The sequence below is a fragment of the Cydia fagiglandana genome, chromosome 2 (assembly GCF_963556715.1).
Source record: "Cydia fagiglandana chromosome 2, ilCydFagi1.1, whole genome shotgun sequence".
NCBI classification, from domain to species: domain Eukaryota; kingdom Metazoa; phylum Arthropoda; class Insecta; order Lepidoptera; family Tortricidae; genus Cydia; species Cydia fagiglandana.
This window is the reverse complement of record NC_085933.1, coordinates 18,033,165-18,048,013: the sequence shown is the minus strand read 5'-3', so window position 1 is coordinate 18,048,013 and position 14,849 is coordinate 18,033,165. Positions and strand designations below refer to the sequence as shown.

The 14,849-nt window shown below is 39.0% G+C and overlaps 1 protein-coding gene across 10 annotated transcripts in view; it reads right to left on the bottom strand.

Annotated features, from left to right (window-relative positions):
* The window catches only part of LOC134677658 (heterogeneous nuclear ribonucleoprotein R-like), a 48,085-nt gene that overhangs the window by 10,778 nt on the left and 22,458 nt on the right, over positions 1-14,849 (bottom strand). For 7 of the 10 annotated variants that reach the window (XR_010100080.1, XM_063536136.1, XM_063536155.1 and 4 more), the window contains 6 exons: positions 12,611-12,746; positions 11,500-11,633; positions 11,193-11,264; positions 8,016-8,165; positions 6,929-7,074; positions 1,686-1,780 (listed from right to left, as the gene is read on the bottom strand). Coding sequence is in view for 9 of the 10 variants with exons in the window: in XM_063536136.1 (XP_063392206.1) it covers positions 1,686-1,780; positions 6,929-7,074; positions 8,016-8,165; positions 11,193-11,264; positions 11,500-11,633; positions 12,611-12,746 (733 nt within the window). In the remaining variant the exon portion in view is untranslated. Of the gene's footprint in view, positions 1-1,685; positions 1,781-6,928; positions 7,075-8,015; positions 8,166-11,192; positions 11,265-11,499; positions 11,634-12,273; positions 12,410-12,610; positions 12,747-14,849 lie in introns of all 10 variants that reach the window. The other 3 variants (XM_063536142.1, XM_063536165.1, XM_063536129.1) reach the window with 2 other exon arrangements.

Genomic DNA, 14,849 nt, shown 5'->3' with positions numbered 1-14,849 from the left:
TATTTGTAGTAGCGGTCAACGGAGCTGTAAATCGTGTGTCCCGTACACACGCGAAATTTGTGGAGGTTTTATGGAAGTTTAAGTTTATAAGTCAAACAAACTGGGTATCAGGTCCTTCATTACGAAAGTGAACGTTAAAGTCTTGGTAAAAACTTTATTTTTGGCACAAGCTTTTATCGGTGACTGTAGGTACTTTTCTTTCCACAGGCAACTAATACTCATCTAGACAATTCTAACAACCTCAAACACAATTAGTTTGCGTTAATTTATCACAGAGTTCCCATGGCATACTCCTGTCTCCATCATCAGATCAGCTCCATATCATCATAATATTGCATTGTCATTCGATTCACATAAACTTATGCAAAATTTCAGCACAATCGTAAATCGGGTCAAATTTAGCTTCCAAGATTTCTTTGGTATAATTTTTTAATACTTTTCACGTTTTGAATGGCAGCCAATGTGTAATGTCTTGCAAAAACTAGTCATATTAACGTCCGCCACCCACGATCTTTAGTCCAAAATTTGAATTCGTTAAATCAATACATTTAAAATCGTAATCAAAATCTGGACTAACTCTAAATAATATTTTACCGGCACCAATTTGGTTGACATAATCAATACAATAAAATTATCCTACCAATTTACATAAATTAATACATAGCAAAATAATTTTGTATTTATCCAGTCTATTATGTCTCAATTGGGAATTTGTTGGTGTTAGTTGATAAGTTTATAGTACGTTGTATCAGATTCCTTATTATTTATAGCTGCGTCCAGAGCCAACGAATGACTAGCACCGACCAGTAGCACAGCAATTCTTTCGTAAATGGTTCGCGATTATCGCGCTGGTTGCGCGTTCGCCAGATCTGGACGCTTTTTTATTCTATAGGTTAGAATGTACAAGTGTCGCTCGGTCATCGGGAATAATCATGTCGATCATAACTATCATAAGGGATATCGGGAACGACATCTCAATGTGCTTAGCAAGCAACAGTATGTGTATACATATATAGTGTGATAATGTGTGACATTGTAGTGACGTAGGACCTACATCAAGTGATACAGAACCAAGCAGCACATGAAGGAGATTTGTTTTCCTGCTGCAAAATATAAAAAAAAACCGCAAGGGCTGTCTATCGTTTTTACCTAGTTTGGTACGGAACGGAACCCTAAAAAGCGACAGAAATTGAGCGAACTCTATATACCTCTTCAATACATACTCGTCCCATTTAGAATTTATCAGTTTCCAGTTTTTATAACTGCTTAATATTTTGAACACTATTTGGTATTTGTCACTAGGTCTCCGGCCCGTATATATACTGATGAGGCTTTGGTCTCCATATATACGATGTACATCGTATATATGGAGCCTCATGCTTTTTTCTTAGACTTTACCTCTCTATGTCAGGGATAGTAAATTACTCAGTACACCCAGATGATACTGGAAAATATCTCGTATCTCGCACTGCTTTTCAAAGTTGAAAGGCAGTAACTCTGTATATATACATAGATACCACATTTTTCTTTTGATTAACAGAACAAGATAGACCGTACGAGTATAAAGTAGGGCCGATAGATAGTTGGCAGACAAAACTCCTACTAGTGCGATTTGGTCCTGCAAGAGTCACATGTGTCGGAAGGGAGTACAGTGGTGATGTAAGTGTGTGTCGGTGGGTACTGACCGTAGTCGCCGCGGGAGCAGGGCGGGCGAGGCTGCGGCTGCGGCGTGCGGCCGCGCAGCGCGCCGTGCACCGGGGAGCAGCTGCACCAATCAAATCTGACGTTACACACACATCCAGTATCACATTACTGCTATTATTAAATTGCACAACGGGACTTAATCGCGTATTTCTAGAAGACGTTGATGTCAACTTTAGCCAGTCTTCTCAGTTCTCCGAGACCACGGGGACAACGCCGTCCTCGAAACGTAGGAGGTAAATCTTAAAACTTAAATACGCGATTAAGTCCCGTTGTGCAATTTAATGATGTTTAAAAATCGTGAAAGTTTAAATCAGTGTTTCACATTAGTGCTATTGCTAAACGAACATACTCGTATACATAAAATAGGCACACTCTTCAGTTACCAGTGTGGCTACCACCAATTTGGCACTGACATGTAAACGCTAGCGTGAACCTAACTTACTTTCTATAAATCTCACTCGTACTAACATAGTAAAGCGAACGAGATGTACCTATAGAAATACCGTTCGTATTTGTCATGCAACTTCAGTCTACCTCAGTACGTTTTGTACCAAGACTGACTGAATTAGTAAGACACGTTCGTACGTTTCCGTAAAAATATGATAGAAAATAATTATGCACTACATCTGTACATGCGAACTACGTTGTTTATAAGTCAACAAAGCTATTTGGTTATATTTTGATTATGAAACTACACAACGGGACTTAATCGCGTATTTAAGTTTTAAGATTTACCTCCGACGATCCGATTTATATTTTAATTGTTACACATTTTTTGTGACTTATTTTTGAAGTGTTTTAATAAAATTTCAATTTAATTCTAATGCTAAAAAACGAAATATAGGTACATCACAGAACACCGCCTCTAGAAACCTAATATATTGGCCATTTTGTTCCCGACGCAAATCACCAAACTGTGAGGTGCGGGAGGGGTGCTCACGGCGTTGCGATTGGTCGTTTCAAACATGGCGCGCTGATACGTGTAAGCGTAGGGATGGGACATGTTCATTACAGTTAGTGGGTACTGCTATTAGTGATACCGAAATTTATTGTGGTAAAATTGTTACCAATTTAGTATACTTAGAGTAAACTTACTTAATAATTATATTGAATAATTTAATATTTCATTAAGTAATTTAACAAAGTACCTGAAAATTTTACTTAACATATTAGGGCATTTTTGTTTAAAGTACCCAGAACTTGAATTTTAAAGTTTAGAAATTTTATATTATTTCCACTCAGAATCGCAATCTCTTTCGATACGAGAATAAAAGTGTCGCCAAAATATCATAATTTTTTTTTTGTCCCTTTTATTAAGGTCATAGAAGATTGTATTGAAAACATATTCAAATGGACCAATAACATATGCCTATTACAAATCAACTCCGAGTTCTCTCGCACTTCTTTGAAGTTCATCACCAGGTCCATCTCGTGACATGAGACCTAACTGCTCACCTAGAGGATTCTAAAAAACCCATACAACATATGTCTATCACAAACCAACACCGAGTTCCCTCGCACTTCTTTGAAGTTCATCATCAGGTAAATCTCGTGACATGAGACCTAACTGCTCACCTAGAGGATTCTAAAAAACCCATACAACATATGTCTATCACAAACCAACACCGAGTTCCCTCGCACTTCTTTGAAGTTCATCATCAGGTCAATCTCGTGACATGAGACCTAACTGCTCACCTAGAGGATTCTAAAAAACCCATACAACATATGTCTATTACAAACCAACACCGAGTTCCCTCGCACTTCTTTGAAGTTCATCATCAGGTCAATCTCGTGACGTGAGACCTAACTGCTCACCTAGAGGATTCTAAAAAACCCATACAACATATGTCTATTACAAACCAACACCGAGTTCCCTCGCACGTCTTTCATCATCAGGTCCATCTTATAACATGCGGCTCCGCTGGCCTAGAGGATACTAAAAACATATTACCTACATATTATGTCTAAAATGGTACAATACGGCATGCATGACGAAGCACGAAGTTTCCGCAACTGACGAAACCATCATCGTCACATCACTAGTCGAAAGGGAAAGGGATAGCACATTGCATTTTCAAGTTGACGAAAAGGGACGGACTACTGCGCCTCTACTTAGTGACCAGTATAAAATGAACCCCGCGGACAAGAAACATTATTCAATGAAATAATGAATTTTACTTTCCAGTGGGATGTTATTCCATCTGTTTTGTAAGTAGAAGTCTTAGATGACTTGCCACACCATTTTATGCTGCAATATCCCATGATTTCCGAATAAATTCAATAGTTTACGATTTATTTTCTGAGACTCGTGCACACTGCTAACAGGTCGTAATCTTGGGCGCAACTGATCGGAGTGGCGCGCGAGCAATCTTATATTTGACCTATACACCATACGTGCGGTGACCGCGAGTCGTCCTATAAGCTCGGTCTATAGGGGTTGGTCTGTGAGGTACATACATAGTTTAGGGACCCGGGTATGTCCTTAAACTACGTCCAAGATCACCGGTGGACGGGCAGCAGCGTCCCTCAAACTCGGTGTACTCGACTGCGATCGCCAACCCGCCTGCGAAGCGTGGCGATTATGGCATTCACCCCCCAAAAGGGGGAGGCCTATGTTCAGCAGTGGACGGCGTATGGCTGAGATGATGATGATGATGATGACATAGTTTAAATCATTATATGTGACGTCCCACGGTCAAAGGTACCTTATGGCGGGTATGGAGTTATGCATACCCCAGTAATCTACAATAAATAAGCTATCGATAACACAAAAGATCAACCTCCTAAGTTGCGTAGTTACAGAGATATGATTTTTTGAAAATAATGTTGTGAATTGAGCAACTTTACGATAGAGAAGTTTTAAGTTTAGCCGCCTAAAAAACTATGTTCCTGAAGTAAGTTACATAGTTGACTACAAATAATAATACCTTATATATCTGAGATTAAAAAAACGTTGCGACTTGTTCTGTAATGCAAATAGAAACCTTTGATACCGACTGATTTATATGTATACTAACCAATCTCTTGAAAATAAAGTTTTATTTCATTTTCACGATTGATTGCAATGAGCTCTCAAGATTTAAATTTTATCTATTAGAAAACGACACTGAGAGACAGTTTAAGCAAAAAACAATACCGATTTAGAGGTAAAAATTTATTTATTAACTTTTTCATATAAAATCAGAAAATTGAATATTTTTACTTTTAATGTAACACACAATCAATTTTTCTGAGCACATATGAAAGAAATTCTGTCATTCAAATGAAATAAATCCTAAAACCCCAACTAAATACTATATTTAACCCCTTATGCCACTTTAAACTTACATAACAATAACAGTATTTGCTCCATACATTTACGAAAAGGTACCTTATGGAAATAAATCTCATAATACATCACTACAAAACATCAATCACGTTGAAGTTTATCTTTTATGAATAGAAAATATTAATTTACATTAAACTGCCACAAATTTAATTAGTTCTTCGTCATAATAATCTTAAAAAAGACCAATAATTTGTATGTAATGAAAAGGTACCTTGTGGTTAAGTTACATGATGAGGCATGATGATGATGGAACAGTTAGGATAAACTAATAATATTTTGGGGTAAAGATGGTATAAATCGTCTATTTCTTATCAATAATATATTTTGGTTGCCATTGAAGACAAGCGGCATTGAGGTTCAATGACCTCAGATATTCCATAAGGTAATGCGTCGGGTATTGGCATTTTTCAGCAAACCAATGGCTGATTTATTGCATGCGACCAAACCAAATGAAGATTATTCTAGTTAAGAAAGACTTGACGAGAGTAACTTTGGTATAATAGCAGGCTACTTGGATTTGTAATGTCGGTCGATGTACGGTTATAATATTTGCTAGGCGCCCCAACCAGAACTGAAATTATCAAATTAGTTTTGCGGAATGCTAATACAGTTCTCTACCAAACTTCTTTTCCCGTATTGACTAGTTTTTTTGGGAATTTTCAACCTTTTTTCCATAAGGTACCTTTTGTACTAAACTCTGAGACGACATTACTAGGCTTATAACTAACTTATAACAAAAATAAAAACAGGTAAACAAACGTTACGCATTAAGGTTTCAGATCAAACAATAAAAAAAAATTGAGCATTTTTTCACCTCTTTACAAAACATTTCATATCTCCGAAACTAGAAACCCTCATAAGGTACCTTTTCCCGTGGAACGTCACATATTTGTTATTTTAGTTGAAGTCAACATTTAATACCCTAAAGTTTTAGTGCCCCATTTAGTGCCCTAAAGGCTTACATTGTATTTTCTTGATCACAAGTGTGCTTTTAAAATAAAGCCTAAGAACATAAACAAAACAAACAGATTCTGCTAAATTCATAGCACAACATCAACCGTAATAGAATAACCACAATACGACGTGCGCCTTAATTCCAACAGTAAAGAATTGTTATCGCATAGTCGATTAGAGTTGCATAGAGCTACCCACACGACCCATGTTTATTTATCTACACATGATGCAACGGCTGCCGCCGCTGCAATTGGAGGAGTGGATCGAAGGGCGGCGAAGGGCCATGTCGTGGCCCCGCCCCGTGCCCTACGCTGCGTGGGAGTCGGCCCTATGGAACGCAGCGGCGCCACACTGACTCAGTATATTGCCAGATTTCTGGGCGCAGACACGAAACTTCAACAACAGCGTTTTACGGGTACTTTGTATCGATTATACATGAAATGAAAACTGTTTTTAATAGTGTCTCTTGGGTACTTGGCAAAAATGGTAATTGTGTGTGACATACCTATACCTACAACATCAGTATGTAAATTGCTAATATATTAATATTTTTACAACATAACTGTTGGATTTAGTGCTACTCATACGAATCAAAATTAATGGAATTAAAAAAAAACCACGAATATAAAGCATCGTACGCATCTTACCCGCCGCGGCCATGTATCATTTGCACCATGCGGCGCTAGCGCGCGCGCTTTATTTGCTGCTTGGGCTGCGTGCGGCAGACAAACGAGCAGACGGCTCGTCAGTTTGTGGTCCTACACGAATAAGGGTCGGTTGCACCAAACTGTTCGTATTGTTAAAGAGTTCGCTAAATTTTTATGTATGGAAAGTTTCATAGTAAAGCGCCTGGGCGCGCCGGCTGACGATGATCAGGCTGCCAAATGTGGTTGGTGCAACTGGCCCTAAGCCTATTATAATTATGAATAGTAGGCAACTTACCCGCCGCGGCCGTGAATCATCTGCATCATGCGACGCTCGCGCGCGCGCAATATTTCTTCTTTTTTCTTCTTGTCGGAGGGCGGCTTGGCCAGCGAAACCTCGAGCCGCGCGCCGCCGAATTCCTTGCCGTCCAGCTCTTGCATTGCCTTTGTGTAATTATTACAGATTACAACTAAGTTTATGAAACTATAAGTTTAGATTAAAGGGTAGAAATAAAGAGTTTTTTTTTTTTTTAAGCAAACACGAGCAATAACTGGCCCTAGGACCACATTTTGGTTCTAGTAATGGGTGGGGACCATGTGGTACCATTCAATAAATACCTGTCCATGGATAAAGTCGCGGATATAATAGGCAGCGGTTGCATTCAAAGTATTGTTTCACATTAAATAAACATGTCTGATATGGTTACCTCTACATTTGGCATCCAACGTAGCCCTCACTCATAGCCATAGATATAACGCCATGATGCTTAACCAAAGTTATAGAAGTTAAGGGGTCATCCATTAATTACCTCACACGTTTACGGGGCGGGAGGGGGTCAAGAAAATGTGACATGTTGTGACATGGGGGAGGGGGGAGTCACAAACATTGTGACGTCATTTTAACTTCATCACTATTCATCAGTAACCGAAAATTAATTTATATTTTTTTATTCGCTGTACATTTAAATAATGAGGTTTTGGAAGTAGGTAATTTTCGTTCCTAATTGGTTTTGTGTTATAAAATTACTAATATTTCTTTTACAAAAAATATTTTTTTATAAAAAACATAATGCCGAGTTAGTTTTGCAGATTTCTTTGAAAACAAAATTGCCTAAAATGTGACGTCACACCAAGTGGGGAGGGATTTGCAAAATGTGACCAAGTGTGACAAGGAGGGGGGGAGGGGTCCAAAAACCTAGAAATTCGCGTGACGTAATTAATGGATGATCCTTAACAGCCCACCGTTGGGCTCCTGATAAATAGCTTCTTAACATATATTCAATCGCTTTTATATTGCTGAGCGACTGTATTGAATGACAGGTTAGTGCGTGCCAACTAAATTGACAAGAAACAACTTTTAATTAGGTCGAAATTTGCTTAGATACCTTAACCGCGCAGTCACGTTCCTCGAAGTGCACGAAAGCGTAATCCTTGATCTTCTTGACACGTTCCACGGCTCCGAACCTCTCGAACTGCTCCTTTAGCGACTCCTCCGTGATCTCCTGCGTCAGGTTCCGAACGTACAACACTTTCACCTGCACAAACAAATTACATATGAGTAAACAATGTCCATAAATTACCGGCAGAAATGCTTTATTGATTTCAATAAGTAACTACAAGTGTTTTTGAGTATTGTAATCAATTGAGTCGGTGACAGTGAAAACTGTCGGCAATAAATACGCGTATTAAAAGTTCTTAAATGTTGGTACAGTCGCCATCAGATATATCGGAGCAGCCAAGGCACTCACAATTATCTGAACACGCCTCTATTGTCAAGGCGATATCATTTTTGAGCACCTCAGCCGCTCCGATATATCTAATGGCGACTGTACCTACTACGTCTACTGGATTTAATCTATTTTGATACGAACTCTAGTTATATTTTGCTTTAAACCTAAAGTTCGTTTTTTTAGAGCACCGTACAAAACTTTGTTCACGGTGCTCTTATGGGATCACTTCGGTCTTGCAAATCGGTTAAATGCGTTTTTCTCAAAGACCGTTTGATGTAGGTACCTGAAATTTGGAATAGTTATGGCAAGTACCATCACTAACACTGTGAATAAATCGAAACTGCTTATTTCTGATTTTAGGGGGAAATTTAGGGATTAAGAGGGGTAGGCTGAATTTTATTTTCAATTGTAAGAATCGTGTGAGGTACCATTAGAAAGCTTGCAAAAAATTGAGTCGATGGACTGATTTTGACTTCATTTTAGAATGCAATAGTTTCGATAAAAAATGCATTTAAAGTTGCAAGTTTTCATACAAAAATTTTCACCTCTGTCCTGGCGATTTTCGGGAAAACTATAGCTAACAGGCAGCTGACCAGTCAATAACCAACTAAAACGAGTATGGAGACGGCGGGAAAATTATCAGGTTAACTCTAACTTTATTAGTTTTTAAACTGCAGCCTGATCTTTGGTTGCTTAGGGCTAGCTAACTGATGCTTACACTGGTCATTCATATTAAGAAGTAATTTAGTAAGAAAGATCCTTACTTAAAACTTTGACATTGAAATTTATGACTTATGTCTTTGATACAAAGTTTAATTCTACTTACTTACTTTTGTGAGATATTTCTTTTTCTTTTCTGAATAGCCTACTATAAGTATGAGAGAGTAAAAGATCTGCAAAATGCAACCTTATTATAAAGCAAATAAGTTTAAATTTCGAACGGGCTTTCCAACCAATGGACTATCGCAGTGTGCTCAGTAAGAATCATATTTATTATTGGAGTTTATCAGTTCAAATTTAAATTAAGAATTCCGTTCTTCACTGTCGTTGTGTTTTTTTTTTCACATTAGAGCACATAGAGTTAGTAAAGCGATAGAATAGAGATAATAAAGTCATTCAATATTTATTAACAGCTATGGCGTCATCTACCTATAGATTTTAGTAAGTAGTAGAATGAGAGTATCTGATTCGTCGAAACAGTACCTATTCCTTTTCATTAAGTACCATTACATTTATGTATTAATTGTATAAAGTATGTATATTTTTGAACCGATCGGTGAGAGCAGCAACTAGATACTGTTCTGTTACGAAAAAAAAATTAAAATTCACAATTCACAGTTTTTGGAAACAAAGGTAAAGTTGACGAAATATAAAGTAAGCCGATCTTGATCAAACTTGTTTGAGTGACAAACATGTCAGTTAAGATTTGGTACTCATGAATTCCAGTTCTACTAAAATATTTTTGCTTTTAAAAACTGATGTACAATAAGTCCAAAATTGTCCGGTAAGTTAGGTTTATATTCAAATTATACGCAATTCTTTGTAGCAACTCCGCCAAGTGGACGGAAACAGGTACTGGACGGCAACCTGACGCAGTTACCCTACTTGTACTAAAACTTAGACATTTATTATTAGGTACTTATTTCTGTGACTTATATGAAACATGAGCAAATTGATTAATACTTTACGTTAATTATATTTTGAGTCAGAAACAAGCCTAACGTCAAAAACCGAGAAATGCCGAATCACAGACTTAATTGTAATATTATTCCTTTTTGAGTCGTGCCTGCCCAGTCTACAAGTTTAAAATACAACAATTGCGACTATATCAAAGATTATGAGGTTGTATGTATACCCAGTATTTTTGACGGATTTAGTTTTTCATGCTCGAAGTTGCCTGTCAACTCTGACGTATATTAAATTGTCAACTATTTTGATGTTTTAAAGAATCAATAATTGGCAAAGTGCCGTGGCAGGAAAAGCCATTCTCACAAAAAAGAATCAATAATAATGAAAATGTTCAGACAAGTGGAAGAATATCATACTTCAATATGTTATGGATGCTAGTAAGATGTAAAAACAACAGTTTAGCGGAATGTCAGTTTACGAAATGGTTTGTACAAATTACAGAGAAATTCATAATAATTTGTTTCTACTAGAAATGTGCTTTCACCAAACGTTTTAGATAAACGGTATTAGGCCTATATTATATAAACGTTCTTGATTTCGGTTGGCCGAAATGGGACTTACGATTTTTCCTCTTTTCACCTCCAAGATGAGGTTGATTGTTAGTGTTAGAAAGCTGTAATTTGGTATGGATATACAATCAACCCGACAAGGTGGTAAATAAAATTTTTAATCTCTAAAAAATATATCTAAGGTAGAAGCTTTGTAACTTCTACATTACCTATACTAGCCCAGAGGACTTTAATAAAAGTCCAAACTCCAAGGTCCCAGAGCTCCCAGACATTACCTTCTTATTTCCTAGTCAATAAAATGTACTTATGGGATAAATTTGTATTAGTATCCAAACTTAAAACCACCTAGGGATGTGTCGTACGGTGCTCTGAACACCGTAGTCTTGACTTCGTGCTTGGCCAATTATTATTAATCTTGATGTCTTTTACTTAAAAAACACATTTTAAAAATAAGTCACGGCGAATATGTAACAATTATGTCTCTAATACGATTATTTATATTCTTTGGCTTTCATAAGTAATCGTTTCTGATAAAAAAAAGCGTTTTTCAATTAGAAGACATGTCAAGATCGCTTACTTTCTTGCTAATGCCAAAAAAAAAGGAACTACATATACCTATACAATTTTTACTTACTTTACTCATAGTTTGCTCATCGGGTTCTTCTTGTGGGTCAGCCCAATCCACTATAATATCACAGCCCCATACCTGAATAAAAACATTTTATTACGGTTAAAACAACAAGAAAATTAGATGCAAGAATAAGAAAATCTTACCGCATTATGCTTAGGTATTTGCGTTTAGTATTATGTAGTAGGTATAGGTACGGTCAGCCAAGAAAGTGGTTTACCACTTTTCGACTCTATCATCTGATTGATAGAATCGAAAAGTGGTAAACCACTTTCTTGGCTGACTGTACTATAACAAAATAAATGATTCTCACCTTTATTCTACCAGTGCCCAGTCTGCGTTTAGCCAGGGACGCCGCTTTGTGAGACTCGTATTCCAAAAAACAAAATCCTCTATTTTTCTTCTTATCATCCGGCGAACTATATATAATAACTTCCACGAGTCCCGCTGCAACATACACAGTCAGTACAGACGTGATGCGGGTAACATCTGTCACGCACTTCATACTCAACAAGCGGCCCTCGACCCTTCTGCTTTAGGAGCATTCCTTTAACACTACGAATATTAAGCAAATCAAATGATATTCCAGGACAACATATACTGAAGAACTATTCTAGAGAACAACAGCAAGATTCTCCAGTCATTACAAATGAGCATTCTCGATGCGGAAGCCAATCGTCGGGTTAACACTCCTTTTGCAACTACCGTCAAACGTAATTTGTTCTCAGTTTGCGCATACAATACATAATATACATTTACTTATCATTTTATTTCGTGAAGTCAATAATCAGTAGATCAGTGCGTCCTGCCGGCCTGACCGGCGAGCTGACCCGATAAATAAAGTAGTCGCCAAATAAAAAGTAGCAGAGACGGTAAAGATAGACCGCATCGGTGAACACCGCGGGATTGCATCAAGTCGGCAGGAGCAGCTCCATAGGCAGGTGTAAGTATAAGAAGGCGGGAGGCCTCGGTCGCCGGCCAGGCACGCGACTGAGAACAAACGGCGGCGAGAGCGCCGCGACCGGCGCGCCCGCCGCCCCACAACCAGATCTGAATAGCACTTATTATGAATTCGACAAGGACTTACGTGCGTGCCTAGTAAACTCCTCAAACAAATCGTCCCGATCTCGATTCTTAGGGATATTCCCCACGAATAAACGGTGATTGTTAAAGGAAACCGTAACGCCAATCTTTTTCCCCTTTCGAATTTCATAATCATTCAGCTGCAAGAACAATTCGAGGAGAATAGCCAATGACCGGGTAGTGATGGCACTGCGCCCGGGCAATGACTGGAGACTGGAGACGGGAGGGACGGGACGTGCGGGAGCAGGCACAAGCGGCAAGCGTCCAAGGTCCACACCAAGCCCCGACCCACGCACTCAACCCAACTCTATAACTCTTTAATCATTCGAGTGACACTTTACCTGTTAATTTACCAAACTCTTCCAGTATCTCCTCTTTGCCTTTAGACTTGGGAATGTTGCCGACGAAAAGTCGCAGATTCGGTACGCTAACCTTAATTCTCAGAGTCTTCCCAGGTTTTATTTCGTGATTATCGAGCTGTGGGAAAAATAACAAGGGAAAAATTTTGAAAAGCGGTCAAATTTGGTATCGGCGGGCCGAGTGTTCGCCGTCGGTCGGTCGCCTCCGGAGATGAGGATGAATTTTGTACACGCGCGACGTGCGATGACGGTTAGAGCCAATCGTGATGAGTTAACTGACGATGATAAGCCGAAAGTGTTGTACTGAGCAAAGAGGAGAGCCTGAGATACATTACATTCTCAGTCGGAGAACGTTTTTAAGCCAATTCAAATAGTTAACCCTGTGAAGTGGACCGTTTGAGTGAAAATAAAAAAAAGCGAGTACAGGTGTGATGGTAACAAAAAATAAATTAAAGCAACTTAAAACTGAACGAGGTGCACGGTAAAGAACGGGATGATATCTCAGGACAAGCGAGGCTAGATCAGTTTATAGGTGTTATATTGCACATTTACACAATTCAGTGATTATATAGACGCGGCGGTCACTTGCATTAATACGATACCTACTATTTAGGTATTTAGTTTGAATGTGACAGTTTTTCATCCATTTGATTTTGTACCTTTTATTTATAAAACACGTGTAAAAATCGAAAAGACAAACCATTCTTACATAAACATTTCAATATTTTGCTACGAATTATCATTGCAAGTGGCCGCCGTCAATGGGATATTAATGACATGCTTTCAATGATAGAAGAAGCTTAATCTAAAACTCCCAAATGTCTGTGAATATAATCGACAGGCAAATGATCGAGACTTGCAAAAATACTGGCAGATGGAACACTAGTAGTCTTGCAAGTGACGCCCGGCTCGGCGGCCTCAGCTGCGCGGCTCGAACCAGCAGCCTTGCCAGCGGGTATAGGTACTATATGTTACATAAAAAAGTGGAACTAAAAATTGTGAGCTTCAAGTAGTGTTGGTTTAGAATCGAGACACTAGAGTCCTTAAGTCCTCTAATTTAAGACTCAACTCAGTTTTTAGACTCAGGTACTATTAAGTCGAACCGCAAATAGCGTTCTTTTTCACTTGTTAGAGACCTGAGTCTTTTTCAGAGAACTCAATTTTTTACAAAACTAACCAAAATGCATAATGTTAATGCAAAATCCATGGTATTAGGTTTCAACACATCATCATCATTGGCCTGTCACATCAATAAGATGATGGTTTAAACAGCGTCTATATTAAGAGTACGGCACTTCCGCAAATGACTATTAAGCCCAATGCGAGAGCGGCAGCCGCGACCGCATAGCTGGCAGGAGAATGCCGTGCCAACAACAATCAAGTTGTTAAACTCATTCAACAAGAAAATTGTCAGTTGTTTTTGGATTCGAAACCAATGACATTTATTTGCTATATTGGTGCCCCCTACCGACAATTTCTATGTATCCCGCATTTGATAAGGCCGCTGCTTCCAGCCGGGGGGCACATTGGAGGATATACAAGGAACACGAGGCCGCCAAGCCGGTATGTGCAGTGATTTAACTATCTTTCAAGGATTATACTTAAACAATCGGCGAGTCACCTGCAAAGTAGATGTCAAATTAGAATAAATTTTGCTTCAGATTTACATTTCACCAATCACAGTTTTAAGGTAGTCGTTTAATGAATGAAATTAATTTGTGAAACAATTTAGTGTTACCAATTAAGATCGTTTTAATTATGCGATACATTTACACATGTGCTGAATGTTTTGCTATCGGATAGATGTGCTCGGTAACATCCATGTACTGCCGAGAGGTCGGTGTCATCGGCCGCGCGGTATCTAGGTCGAATGTTCGCCAATCCTCAAGGCCGTGCCGCCGGCAGATGCCACCGACTTCCGCGCCGGCGCACGCCTGCGAGAGACGGCCGCCACGGTGTCCCGCTCGCTCGCGTGCGAGCGAGTAGGCACACAGTCTGCGCCGTTCACTCGGCAGGTGTGACCAAGGTGTATTTACAACTGCTTACCGAGCGCTAGCGAAGCGAACCGGTATAATAGTGCGCCCGTCTGCATAACGCATGGCTGTCCCTGATCTTGTCACGGTTATACTGGCTCGCCCGAGTGGACGACTCGCCCACGCTCAGTTTGCAATTGAAAATCACGGCCAGGCCCTGGCGGTTGCTAAGCAGCGTTAGAGAGCGG